A 14,664-nucleotide genomic window follows, 5' to 3' on the forward strand; every position below is an offset into this window, starting at 1 on the left:
ACATAGTAAGTAGATACACTCTTTTTGTCTCAGGAAGGAGCAAATTTTACCTCCATTCATTCTTTCAGAAAACATTAATTGAGCAGGTATGATGAATCAAGCAATTAAAAGTAAGCTAATGCTTTTGTCCTTGGGCTAGAAGAGATAGTAAAGTAAAACATGTGGATTCAAATGTGTGACAGAGCTTTCCAGACATTGTGAAAGAAATTGGGTCAAGACACAGTTGTAGTATAAAGTTGATCACGGGTCAAGAAGAGTAGCTGTTTGTTAAGGTAAACATGACAGCGTGGTGAGGTTGGCAAGGGTAGTGCAGGGCCCTCCAGTAGAAGTCACAAAAGGAGCAAAAGCCAGTAGGCTTAGCTAGTATTTTCAGACATGTGCAGTATACATAAATGAATAAATGTACTCTCATGTACCTGGACTCTATTTAAGTTGTTTTTTTAAATAACAAGGTAGAAAAATAACATTAAGTATAAGCCCTCATGTTTATAGAATTATATAATTATAAAACCAAATGGACAAATTAAAGAGAAGCACAAAATTAATGTCATCAAATATTATAAATTTAATGGAATGAGTGATTGTTTTTGCAGAAACAACTTTGTCTTGATTACTATAAATCTCAAAATTGACATGCCTATACTACTTTGTTCTATGTGATGTTTCAATCTTTCACCATCTTCTTTTTTATTAGAACCATTGCTAGATCTTTCTTCATCTAGCAAGCTATGACACCACTTGGTCTTCATTTACAAGAACTGCATCATTTAAAATACCATCTGCCTCTCTTCTTGATTCATTAATCCACGACAACGGGAAGTTTTGTGGTAGTCCTTAATTAGAAAGTTGTCATAATTGTGGATCTTCTCTACTCAGAATGCAGTCCACAGAGTAGCAGCATTGGCATCGCTTGGGAGCTTGTTAGATATGCCTTGGGCCACATAGGACTTACTGAATTAGAGTCAGCCCTTTCACAAGAACTCCAAGTGATTTCCTTGTGTATTAAAGTTTTCAAAGCACTGATGCAAATGAATCAAAAATATGCTTATTTTTAAAAATTTTTTAAAAAGATTTATTTATCTATTTATTTGAAAAGCAGAGTTACACAGAGAGAGGTCTTCCATCTGCTGGTTCACTCCCCAAATGGTCCCAATGGCAGGAGCTGGGTCAATCCAAAGACAGGAACCAGGAGCCTCCCCTGGGTCTCCCACATGGGTACAGCGGCCAAATGACTTGGGCCATCTTCCACTGCTTTCCCAGGCCACAACAGAGAGCTGGATTGGAAGTGGAGCAATAGGAACTTGAGCCAGCACCCATATGGGGGGGGGGGTGCCAGCACAGCAGGTGGTGGCCATAGCACTGGCCCAGCTTATATTATTTTTAAACATTATCAACAAGGGGCCAGCAGTGTGGCATAGTAGGCTAGGCTTCTGTCTGTGGCGCTGGCATCCCTCATGGGCACCAGTTCACGTCCTGGCTGCTCCTTTTCTGACCCAGCTCTCTGCTCATAGCCTGGGAAAGCAGTGAAAGATGGTCCAAGTGCTTGGGCCCCTGCACCCATATGGGAGACCCGGAAGAAGCTCCTGGCTTCTGGCTTTGGATTGGCCCAGGTCCTGCCCTTGTGGCTATTTGGGGAGTGAATCAGTGCATGGAAGATCTCTCTGTCTCTCCATCTGTCTGTAACTCTACCTCTCAAATAAATAAATAAAATCTTTAAAAAATTAACAAAATAAAACAAAACAGAAAACTTCTAGAGACTTTTTAAACTCCTGATGATCCATGTTACTAGCCCATAGGGGGAATTTTAAAAAAAGAGGCACACTGCACAGCAATCCGCAAGGTTGAAGAGATAACAGAGACTGATTAGGAACAGTAAAATTTAGAATTCTACCAGGTATTCAATGAGGAGTCACTGAAGGATTTCAAGCCATGGAGAGAATAATGATATCTGCTCTTTTATAAAACCACTTTGGCTGCAATAACAGATTAGTGAACGGCTGGCTGGAGCCACAGGGACAAGCAAAGGGCTTATTTTAATAGCCTTGGCAGTTGAGGGCTGACCTAGTGCTGAAGTTAGGGCTAAAGAGGTGGGGGAGGGGGACCATCAGAGATATCAAAGAGCTGGCTTGGTGACAGATTGCATGTCAAATTTCTTTCTCAGATAACTAAAGTAGGGAGTGCAGTTTGGAGAGCAGGTTTAGGGAAAAGAATGAAGAGTAGTAAAGCAGTATATGCTGAGCTTGTAGTGTCTTTGGAATATCCATTGTGGAGATATCCAGATATCCAGCTGCTACCAAAGCCTACCTGGAAATGCAGATTTGGTATAGAAGTGAAAGCTATTTCAAGAAGAATCATCAGGGAATATCCTGTGGAGAAGATGTGGAATTTTAAATTATTGCCTGTTTATGAAATGCCTCCATCATTTTCATACTCTTAGCCAAAATTATATACTTCCCATATTGCAGCAGTTAAGGGTCCTCCTATATTAACAAGAGTAATCACATTGCTTAAGAAATGATTTGGCTTTCAATTGCTTTCTCATTTTGAAGATACTCTGAAACAGCTTATAAGAGAACTTGCATTTTTTCACACTTGAGAAGAAACCACTTTAATGTTAGTAATGCTTTTACTTGCTTTAGAGAAGGCTAGCCAGTAGGAGTTCCCTTTATACACATAACCCCTTAGTCTGGAATGGCAGAAGGAAAAGTCTTATCAGAAGTAAAAATCTCACCAACAGATCACTAGAAAAATGCATAGCCTTCAAGAACGGAGTAAAACAGTCCTTTGTTTTTCCTACGGAGTCATCAACAATTCCTAGGAGCTCATCAGTGATGAAGTAATCACCGGAAGTCCCTCCTCTCTCTTCTTCCTGCTCTTGTCAAACAAGCTCTTGCACTGTTTTTATTCCTGTTTCTCTCCCTCTTTAATGCTATCCTTAGCATGGAAAGAAAAGTCAGGCCATTCAAGTCCTGAGTTATCTTTCAGTTTTTTGAGGGAGGCACCTATCAGACAACAGCCCAACACATCCATTTCTTGGTAATATTGTACTTCAAACCCAACACTACAGAGTCAGTGTGGTAACAAAGTTCTCCCTTCCCTCTCTTAGCTGCTTCCCTCCTAAAGGAAGGGATTGAATCAGTATAGGAAACCCATGTTGTCACCCATCTATAACTGTCAATCCTGCTTAGTACTATCTCCTCTATTGAACCTAGAGGCCTATGATAAAACTAGGTCTCAAAAATATAATTTTAATACTGCCAATGTCTAAAATTAAAGCATTATGATAGCCTGTTCTGCAGATTAAGGCTATCCTTAAGTACTCCAAAACAAAACAAAACAAACCCAAACAAAGCCAAAATAACCACTCAGCTTTTCAACGAGAGTCAAAACAAGGCCATTACATATGAAGATACTTCAAAAAGTCTCCGAAAAACGGAATTACATTTAGGCATAGTTTTTTCATATTATACATCTTCCGTGACCTTTTTGAAGACCCCTCATTTATAAACAGTGTAACTGAAGGGTGGTATATTTCATGTCAGCTCCCTGAGTCCACACTACAGTTAGGCTCTCCCTGGCATTTGCATCTATCCAAGCCTCTGTGGACTATTTCACCCAGTGCATAATCTCAAAGCTGTTTCCTCTGCTTTCTTTTCTAAGATTGCTTGTCCCCCTTATGCCTGCCAGGAACTGTTCTAGGTCAGCTGCTTTCAAACCTTAGCCATAATTAGGATACAGAGAGAGAAAGAGATCTTTCATCCGCTGGTTCACTCCCCAAATGGATGCAAAGTTTTCCACTGCTTTCCCAGGTGCATTAGCAGGGAGCTGGATCAGAAGTGGAGTAGCTGGGTCTCATACCGGCACCTTATGGGGTGCTGGCACCACAGGCAGAGGCTTAACCCTCTACACCACAGCACCAGCCCTGTTTTATAGTTTTCAACTTTTCTGTATGTTTGAAAATTTTCATAATACAAAGTTTGAGGAAAAACCAGGGTTAGAAGAGTTATAATAATTCATCATATATTCATGATATAGCAAAATGCTCATATATAAGTGCATATGATAAATATTGTTCTACTTGACATCATAATGTAACAGAGTTTAGAGAGTTTACAAATATTTGAAGATTTCTTTGAAAATCATTGAGAACTAGAAGGGTGAAATATGTTGTGGCATTATGTGGAATTAAGACTAATTGTGTTACTTTATTAGTAAACTAAAGTGTAATCACCATGGTCCATCTCTAGCTCAATAAAATTTAATAAATTTGCGGCCAGTGCCGCGGCTCAATAGGCTAATCCTCTGCCTGCGGCGCCGGTACACCTGGTTCTAGTCCCGGTCGGGGCGCCGGATTCTGTCCTGGTTGCCCCTCTTCCAGGCCAGCTCTCTGTTGTGGCCCGGGAGTGCAGTGGAGGATGGCCCAAATCTTTGGGCCCTGCACCCGCATGGGAGACCAGGAGAAGCACCTGGCTCCTGGCTTCGGATCAGCGCGGTGCACCGGCCGCAGTGGCCTTTGGAGGGTGAACCAGCGATAAAAGGAAGACCTTTCGCTCTGTCTCTCTCTCTCTCACTGTCCACTCTGTCAAAAAAAAAAAAATTCATAAACTTGCACTCAGAAAATAAATAATTCACTAACAAGTATAAAAATAATGACTACACCCTTTCTGAAAAAAATTGTTATTATTCTACACAATTTTGTGAAATTTTCTAATTCGATTATCAGACAAATTCCCACTGGAAGAATGGAAGTTAATGTAAATTTTAAGAGATAATACCATGCACTTTACTTAATTTTTCATAAAGAAATTGCTACTGTGATTGCTGTTTGCAATTTCTCTTTCAGAGGTGTTCTTTTTCCCCATCTGAAATGCTCAACACATTAGAGACATTGGATCTGTTCTTTTTCAATTATCCTTCTTATCCCATTCATTAGTGTGCTTCATTCTGATTGACTTATGACTTCTCTTGGAGGGATGTGGAGTCATTTATTTGAGTTAGTTTCTTTAAGCTCCTTCTGGCCTAGTTACTTTCCTTATCGGTTTTCACTGCCTTGGTCAGGGCCTGCTGCAGAGTGCTCAATGGTAGCAGTACCAGTGCAGATACACTCAGAGCCTGGAAGCACAGATAATGAACTCAGTTCCTCGGTTCATGCTCAGTGGAGCTCACGAAACCGGTAGAGGCCTCCTCACCAAGGAAGAGAACTTTTCTTCTGTTTTCCTAAAAATCTGCTCAGGCACCTCTATCAGAGACACCGATGGACAATTTTTAGAAGATTATAAAGTATTCATACATATGGGCTGTTAGCGTACAAGGTGCAGGAACTACAGAAACAAACTAGACATGTTGTAAGAGCTTACAGTCTAAAAACAAAGGGTGTACTTGGGAAAGATGAGCTACTTAAAATACATTCTAAATTGTATGTGTAAGTGTCCTACTAGAGATAGTCATCTTGGTGTGGTTTTGGAATAAGAGACAACTTTGTCTGTCGGGGTGTTTTTGTTTATTATGTGGTTTTCTTTGTTTGCTTTGCTTTTTGGTGCCTTAGTGTCCTCATCTTCATTATAAAATACTCAGCTGCCCAGTTAGTGTGAGAACTGGCAGGCTTAGGGGATCATGGAGAGTGTAGCTAGCTGCTCAGTGAATACTTGTGTCCTTCCTGTGTGCTTGGTGGCTGCTACAGAATCCAGCAGAGGCCAAGCCCATCAGGATTTCAGGGAACATAAGGGTGTTAGAGCATGTACTCTCCAAACACAGTTCTAAGTCTGCATGTATATATGACTCAAGTGTCAAAGGCATTGTAGCCATGATTGATTCTCATTATTGATGTGGAGGATATTCCTGTCCTAAATTTGAAAGTTATACAGGCAAGGAAAATGTTTGTCTCAAGTTTAAAAAGACTCAAGTGAAAAAGCAAATAAAATGTTTTTTCACTATTAGTTCGGGATTAATGTCTGGCATACTGTAAGTGCTTAATAAATGATTATCATTATCATTATCACCATCATCCCTAATTTTATACTTGGAGAAGCTGTAAGCCTAAAAGGTAAAGCACCCTAAATAACACAGTTAAAGTTAATAAATGACCTTTGCATGATCATTTGATTAATGTCTCTATTACAACTCATTAGAATGAAAATTTAATTACAGTAGGATTGAGTTTTTGATTACCCTTGTATTTCCAGCTCAGTCATATAATAGATACCCATCAATATTTTTATTGCATTTGTTTATTATTAGCATAGCCTTTTTGGTGAGATGAATGTGGATTGAAATCCCAATTCTTGAATCTTCTGTTATGTAAACTTAGGCAAGTTAACCACTTTGAGTTATAACTTCTCCACATGTTAAAAATGGGGCTAATATGTAAACAATATCTATTTCACAGGCTTGCAAACAATGTAAGAACTCTGAGTATCAAACCCAGCACACAGAGCTGCTCCTTTTGGGGGGGGGGGGGGAGTCTCCTTTTGCTCTCTTCTTTATGGTTTTCTCAGTTACCAAACATCATTGTTTGCCACAAGGGGGCAACACTAAATGGAAACCAAAACAGATGCCTTACAAGTCTTTCCTAAATTAAATCAGTTGGTTTTTCTTCTCTTCCTCTCTGTTTCCCTGTCTATCCTCTAGTTAGTTGAAGAGGGTTTCATGCTTAGATTTCTGTTCATTTCCTTCATCCTATTCTTAACAAATATGTCACTATAATAAAATATTAGATTTGGAAGGGACTGCAGTCATACTGTCATATAGAACACATCTCACCCTCCACAGTTACTCCTGTTCCTTCTGTCAGTGGTCTTGGTTACTGCTACCATGGCTCCCACTATTTTTCTTTTGACAGGCAGAGTTAGACAGTGAGCAGTGAGAGAGAGAGACAGAGAGAAAGGTCTTCCTTTTTCCGTTGGTTCACCCCCCAAATGGCCGCCGTGGCTGGTACCCGGCACCGATCCGAAGCCAGGAGTGAGGTGCTTCCTCCTGGTCTCCCACGCCGGTGCAGGGATGAAGCACTTGGGCCATCCTTCACTGTCTTCCCGGGCCACAGCAGAGAGCTGGACTGGAAGAGGAGCAACCGGGACAGAATCCAGCGCCCCAACTGGGACTAGAACCCGGGATGCTGGCGCCGCAGGTGGAGGATTAGCCAAGTGAGCCACAGCACCGGCCCACTATTAATCTAATCCCACAGCCCTGAGTTTTTTGCTGCGCCTCTCTCCCTGGATGCATCTCTTAGTTACACATACTCTACCTCAAATTCAACATGGAAAACTATATCCAACTATGCTTCTAAAAAAGATAATATTCCTGAATTATCTAGGCTCACATCTCAATGTTGTGCTGGATTCCAACCATCTCCACAAAATCATGAGTTTCCTTTGTTAATTTAATCTGGCAACTATCTCTTTCCCATTCTCATGTCCATACTCCTTGTCCAAGCTCCTTCTTCTCATTGTACAACCATTCAGATTTTGGTCTTCTAACCATTTCTCTTAAGACAATTTTTTAGATAATGAGCACTTGGAATCATAAAATCATACAATGTGTTCTACGATCTCTACTCTTAAGTGTGGAAGACTCCGGTTTCAATTTTCCTTTTTAATCCAAGTTACATTTGGCATTTGTCTGTGTTTCATGACAACCATAGAAAGGAATCATGGAGAGCTGCACCCATTTGAGAGGCATTCTGAAATTTGGGAGAGCATTTCTTTTCTCTTTTAAACTTATTTTCATTTTATTTGAAAGGCAGAGAAACTGAGACAGAGGAGTCTTCCCTATGCTGTTTCACTCCCCAAATGTCTACAGCAGCTGGGGCTGGGCCAGGTAGAAGCCAGGAACCTCGATCGCCCATTTGGGTGGCAGGGACAGAAGTACTGGACCCATAACCTCTGCCTCAAGAGTGTACATTAGCAGGAAGCTGAAATTGGAAGCGGAGGTAGGACTTGAACCCAGGAGCACTGCATACCAAGCATGGCATCCCAAGCATTGTCTTAACTTCTGGGCCAAATATACACCCGTTAGGAGAGCGTTTCTGAGCCATAAAAGATTAGACAACTAAGTCATCTGGGCTATTGTCAGTAGTGACAATCACACTTACCTATGAGACCAGGTAATGTTGTACCCCAACCAATCTTATAATAAACAGTGACATTAGGACCATTGTGTGGGGCAAAAAAATAATATTAACAACTTTTAATAAGGCAGAATAAATAACCTTGCTGCTTAAGGCATTAATCTGAATTTCCTTTTCCTACTGGTAGAAAATACCTTAGAAACTATTGACTTAAAATTTTATGTAGATTCAAATGGTCTTAAAGATACATCTTATTATTTTATTTCTCTTCCTAATGAATGTATCATCTAAATGCTATAACACAGACACAAAAAGACATGTAAAATTCCATTTGTATGAGGTGCCTAAAATGTCAAATCCATAGACACAAAGTAGAATGGTGGTTTTCAGGGACTGAAGGAGGGAGCAGATGAGAGTCACTGTTTAGTGAGTATAGAATTCAGTTTCAATATCATTCTTCTAGACATGACATAAGGTTGAAATATAATGATGTAAAACTTGCTGTCAAGGAACACGATTTGAAAAATGGTAATGTACAAGTGAGAACCCAAGCAGTGACAATGTCATTGCGTTCTCACACCAGGAAGGACTGAAGACTTACTTGCATTCTTTTTAGGTACATTTGGTTTCTGTTTAGTCATCTCTTGCCAGGCCTGAACTTGGTGACAGGATACTTCAGTCTGGGAGGCCTAAGTATTCCTAACTGAAAAATATTAATAACTCAGCAGTAACACTTATTGAGTATATATTAAGTGCCATGTTTAAGTGCCAGACATGATCTAGGCCAAGAAAAAAATGTTTTAGGCATATTTATTTATTTTTTACTTATTTGACAGGTAGAGTCATAGATAGTGAGAGAGAGAGACAGAGAGGAAGGTCTTTCTTCCGTTGGTTCACCCCTCAAATGGCCACTACAGCCAGAGCTACGCTGATTCAGAGCCAGGAGCCAGGAGCTTCTTCCTGGTCTCCCACGCAGGTGCAGGGGCCCAATCACCTGGGCCATCCTCCACTGCCATCCCAAGCCACAGCAGAGAGCTGGACTGGAAGAGGGGCAGCTGGGACTAGAACCTGGTGCCCATATGGGATGCCGGCACTGCAGGAGGAGGATTAGCCAAGTGAGCCACGGTGCCGGCCCCAGTTTTAGACACATTTAAAAACATCACATATTAGCTTACTATTTCCTACTACCTATTTGCTCTTAAAAATCAACAAAGCCCCACATGTCCCACTTTAGAACAGGAAAACAGAAACATTTCTCTGTGCCAGTAACCATGCCAAAGAGTGCTTCAGCCAATATTTGCGGAGCTCACCACGCAGCTGACAGTGCCACATACTGTGAAGTGGAAATTTTTGGAAACACCACATTGCAATCCTTTAAAAATCTCATATGAAAACAAGCTTACAGGTATGGACAATCTTTTATTTGGAAAGCCGATTCTCTTGGAAAGATTCCGATTCAATTATCTTAGTGGAGAAAATAGCACATGAAAACAACAGTTCAAAACTGACAGTAAACCCACCTCAAAGCAAGGCCATTTCTGGGGTTCCTCAAGTAAGTGGGTTAATGTGGCATAAGAGAAAGCCTGACTAGCAGGTATAATTAAAGTATGAATCACAGAGTAAGTCATGAGTAACCCTGAAAGCAGCTACAAGAAAAAAAAGTCCATTGTAACATACAAAGCTTTGGGGACTAATAGAAGACGAGAAGGAGGGAAAAAGTCCCGATTCTGTGTTAATACAATGATGGGCCTAGGTGGAAACATGCTAATAATGGCATCAATGCATTGTTGGTACATTACCTGTGTCAGGCTCTGAAACAGCATGTTCTGCTTCATGTTACACAGGTACACATTCTCAGTATTTTCTGAGAGCTGCTTGAGGTCAGGAATAATGCTTTGCTTTATCTTTCTCTGTAAATCACTTCTCTGGCCAGATCCTAATAATGTAGACAGTAGGCATAAAACAGGCAACTACAAACATGAATGAGTAAATGAAAGCCCATATCTTAGAATCTAGAATGTATCTGCCCTGGCACGTAAGACTTTTAAAGAACACTGAAAACTGACACCCAACATATTATGTGCTACTTATCAAAGACTGTTGATGCATTTTTGAAGAGTTAATCATCGGACTTTGATTTAATGAAAAACAAGAAAAGATTGCTATGTTTTGTTTCCTATGTCAGTGACTGGCAACACATTTAGTTATTTGGAAGAGCAACGTGGCAAAAGTTGAAAGGAAACCATTTATTTGGCCTGACTAGTTTCTTGTCTTTCAGGCTGTGTGATGAATGGTGGTAAAATCACATTAGGTGAAAAGCAGCCCACTGCTGTTTATTTAATTCCATGAACTGACAAACAGCCTTACTGCCTCCCACCCACCACCCACAGGAGGAATATTAATTTAGTTGACAGACACAAGTTCAACACTTGGAGTTAAGATGACTCTGTTGGTAATTGGCCATTTTGCCAACGTGTTGAGGACTAATGATGTCAACATGGGCGGAAGGTTTGCTAGATTTGATTTCCCTGACCCAATAGATTAAACCAAGTCATTTACATATATACATTTACATATATCATTTGCATGATCAGGTCTTCTTAGCACAAGGTTTACATGGTTTTCTTAATGTTGATGTATACTTAAGCAATTAGAAACTGAAGTCTTGACAGTTCTTGAACTTAATTGGGAAAAATGTAAAGCAATTTAAGGGAATTTTTCCTATGATATGTACTTTTTTTTTAACAGATGGTTCAAATGGACAAAGCAGTGAAAATACAGAAATTAAAAGCAGATCCTTAAGAAAAATAACTGCGTTCTCAGAAATCCTGCAAGTGAGGGCAGGATGAGACGTAAACCAGCAGTTTCTTTTGCTGTCAAGATTTCAAAAGAACAGAAAATTTACGAGGTGAATGTCTACCAAAGAACGGGTAACTGTCTCTCCGCGGGAATTAACCATTCAGTTGAAACTCCTGCCCATTTCAACAATTTGAAGATCTCCATGCTTGTAGGTCAATTCTATCCAGGGGCCAGTACGATCTACTGCGGCGCCAATAGGTATTCTTCTAGAATTAGGAGCACCAAAATCCAAGTGCTTTCTTCCAGAGTGAGGTTCACTTAAAATTTCCCACCTTCTCGCAAAATGGGGGGAGGGAAGACAACAAAAAGCAAAAAACTCAAGACTCCTAAGGCTGGACCCACTAAAGAGAGAAGGGTGCGAAAGAGGAGAACTTTTCAACCTGGAGTTTCTGTGCGTTTACCGGCGACGCGTGAAGTAAAAGCTAAACCCACGCTAGAAAGTCGTTCCCTCCCGTGCAAGCTAACGAATACGCGACCTTCAGGGAAAGCTACCCTTAGTTCCTCTGCCAGACGATTCTAGGGAGTGGGTGGCGGGAGGGACGGCAGGGAAGCTCTGAGGGTAGCTGGAGAGCCTTTTGGGGAGCGGAGGACGCTCGGTCGCCAGGGCCAGCTGGAGCCCGGCGGCCCAGGTGGGTCGGGGTGGACCGCGCGGGCGCAGGCAGCCTGGGAGCGCCGCGCGCGCGGCGGGGCGGGGGCCCGAGGGTCCCGGGGCGAGGGGGCGGGGTGGGAGCGCCGCGGCGGCGGCGGCCGAGAGGAGGGTCCGCGAGCCCGACCCGAGTGCACGCCGTTTGAGCCTGCGTCCGCCGAGGGGGCGGGTTTCCCCGACGCGGCCGGAGTTGCCGCTGGGCGCTTCAGGCTCACAGCGCCTACGACTGTCAGGCGAACGGCGGAGCGGAGCTGCCGGAAGTGTCGGCGCGCCGGGAGAGAAACTTTCCTGCTCCGGCGCCGCCCGGAGCCTGGCCGCCCCGGGGCTCGCTGCGACGATGCGCCCAGATGACAACGACCTGAGGGGACCCGCACCTCGGCCCGCCGCCCGCGCCTGCGCTCGCCTCGCCTCGGGGGAGGAAGACTGAGCCCCGCGCAGGCGGCGCGGCGCGCGGGGCCCGTTTCCTCTGCGCGGTCCCCCAGCGTCCCCGGCGATCCCGCGTGCCCGCAGCGCCCGCCGCGCTCGCAGCTTCTCCCGCCCTGACCGCCGCCCGGGGACGTGCCCCCGGCCGCCTCCGGCAGTGCCTGTGCCATGGGGCTGCCCACTCTGGAGTTCAGCGATTCCTACTTGGACAGCCCGGATTTCAGGGAGCGCCTGCAGTGTCACGAGATTGAGCTGGAGCGAACCAACAAGTTCATCAAAGAGCTCATTAAGGACGGCTCTCTGCTCATTGGGGCGCTGAGGAGTAAGTGGGGCTGGCGGGGCAGAGTGGAGAGGGCGTCGGGGTCCAGAGGGTCCCCGCGGGGTGCGAGTCCTAGGGCTGGGACGGCGGAGACGGAGCTTCTTTTGTTTGAATGGGTTTGGGGACAAAGCTGAAGAGCTCCCCTGCTGGTGGCCGGCAAAGTTTGTTCTTAGGTGTTCTTTACTTATTTACTCCCAGGACTACAGAGAAGGGAAAGTTCTCCGCCGGCCACCCTGTATAGCCAGAGGAAAGTCATTCAAGGTCATCTTTTTGAGTAACGCCCCTGCAAAGATGTGGGGGGACTTTTAGTCTTTTTTTTTTTTTTAATATTTTGTTCCTAATTTGAACTCCTTAAAAAAATGCCTTAAAGAGGTGGGGAGGTGGGGCGTGGGCGGTGTCGAAAAGTTTGTTTTAAGAATAAAATTGAACTTATTTAGTGATATTCAAAGAAAATTGTTAATTTCTTACGTTCATCAGTGACGACGCATCGGGCACGGTCTTTGAGTTGGCTTTTTTTTCCTTTAACACACATCTGCAGTTTTGCTATTGAGCAAGACTGGTGGAAGACAGCAAAGCACTAGCCGGTTTTAACTCTTTGCAAGGTTCTGTGCATCTTGATTTCTGGTTTGCATTGCGTGCGGCGTTGGTCCAGAGGACCGGGATCAGAGGTCAGGGGTTAAAGGCTGGAGAGAACTTCCGGTGATCTGTAGCGTGTGAATACCCTGGGGTAGTGTTTACTACGATTGTGGAAAATGTGGTTGATCCTCAGTTCTCTCCACTCTGTGTCTACACAAATGAGAAGTCACCTCCCAAATTTTGCAGATTTCAGGACATGCCTCCTGGCATCTTATGCGGTTCTTCTGCCTCTTCAGCCACACACCTCCTGCCTGGATTGTCTTTCATTCCTCTGGCTTTTCACTTTCAATTACTAAGCGTACATGAGCCTTGGCGTTTCTTATGTGGAGTCAATTCAGTCATGAGGCTTGGCTTGTCACCTTTCCCAGGGTGCTGTTTTCTTCTGAAGAGAAGCTCCTGAATGCTTTCCCTGCCGAGACAGGTGCCCTGGATCGCCAGCCTCTGATGACTGGTTGCAGGAAGTATTCTCACAAGGTAGAGAAATCTGTGGGTGATCTTGCAGTCCTCGGGACATGCATAGGAGTAGCGTCATTGTATATGCCAAGTGGAAGGCCAGTGACAACACGAAGGGGATGTGTGAGGACCTGAAACCAAGACCACAGTAGCATCTGTGCTGGACTGTGAAGCTTTCTTACAAATAGTAAGGATCCAGCTTAGCAGGATGTCTTGAAGTGAGTGTGCTTTGAAATTGTCTTATATTTTAGCCATCCCAAGTGCTAAAACATTTACCACTTGTGTTACTTACTCTGGGTTGGAGAAATACTTGCTTTTTTTTTTTTGTCAGTATTCACTTAATTTCTGAATGTGAGGCCTCAATTGATAGTAGCGTTTACTCTGATTATGAAAAATATGGTGGATCTTCAGCTCTTTCCGCTCTGTGTATTTCCAAGTTTGAGCTAATGTTCCACGTTTGGCAGATTCCGGTTGGGATTTCAGGACACACCTTTTGGCATCTTCAGGGATTCTTGAGCCTCCCTTGCCACACACCTCCTGCCTGGATTTTCTTCCCTCCATCTTTTATCCTCCATGTCTTCACCTTCAGTTTCTGAGAGTTTGTCACATAGGGAGTTGAGTGACTAAACGACAAGGCCTGGTAACTTTCCCAGGATGCCTCTTCCAAAGGACCCTCCCTGTCCTGGAGTGGTGACTGCTAAGCCAGCTGTAGCTGGGGTTTTCTCCTCACACTGAGGGTGATCAAATTCAGTGTCTCAGAAATTGAAAATACTTACATACTTGTGGTAAATGCTTTGACATGTACAGTATTGGGCTAGTGATAGGATGTATTTTCTTAGGATTCTTAAATCTCCCCTTGTAAAAATCGGGCGATTCCCATCTTTACAGATTTGCCTTTCCATTTGTAGATGAAGAAATCGTGAATGTAATCTCCGGGCAGGTTCAGCCCCTGCTTCATTAGACTTGGCCTTATGTGCTTAAATGTATAATCGGCTGTCCGTCAAGGATTTTTATGTTTGTGGTGAGAGGGTACTACTTTAGCTAACATTTGGTTATTACTTCTTTTATTGTGAAAGGAAGTTGTTTAATTCCTTTGAAAACAGTTCCCAACCTCAGCTGTCAAATGGGAGAGATTTTAGAGCAAAGGAACCCTGGCAGTCACATTAGACAGCACTGCTGTTTTCCCACCAAGCCAGCTTCTGTCCCCTGGGAGGATGCTCTGAGTCTAGCCAGCAGCTGTTATGTGCCTGTTCTCTGCAGCTGCTG

General features: G+C 43.4%; 1 protein-coding gene across 4 annotated transcripts in view; it reads left to right on the forward strand.

Moving 5' to 3' along the window:
- Positions 1–12,013: 12,013 nt before the first annotated feature.
- ARHGAP42 (Rho GTPase activating protein 42) overlaps positions 12,014–14,664 on the forward strand; it is a 304,390-nt gene continuing 301,739 nt past the window's right edge. Inside the window, exon 1 of one of the 4 annotated variants that reach the window (XM_051820336.2) lies at positions 12,014–12,312. In XM_051820336.2, coding sequence (XP_051676296.1) covers positions 12,159–12,312 — 154 coding nt within the window. In that variant the 5' untranslated portion in view covers positions 12,014–12,158. Of the gene's footprint in view, positions 12,313–13,085; positions 13,617–14,664 lie in introns of those variants that run through there. The other 3 variants (XM_017343749.3, XM_002708607.5, XM_070077266.1) reach the window with 3 other exon arrangements.

This window comes from Oryctolagus cuniculus, chromosome 1 (genome assembly GCF_964237555.1).
Source record: "Oryctolagus cuniculus chromosome 1, mOryCun1.1, whole genome shotgun sequence".
Lineage (NCBI taxonomy): Eukaryota > Metazoa > Chordata > Mammalia > Lagomorpha > Leporidae > Oryctolagus > Oryctolagus cuniculus.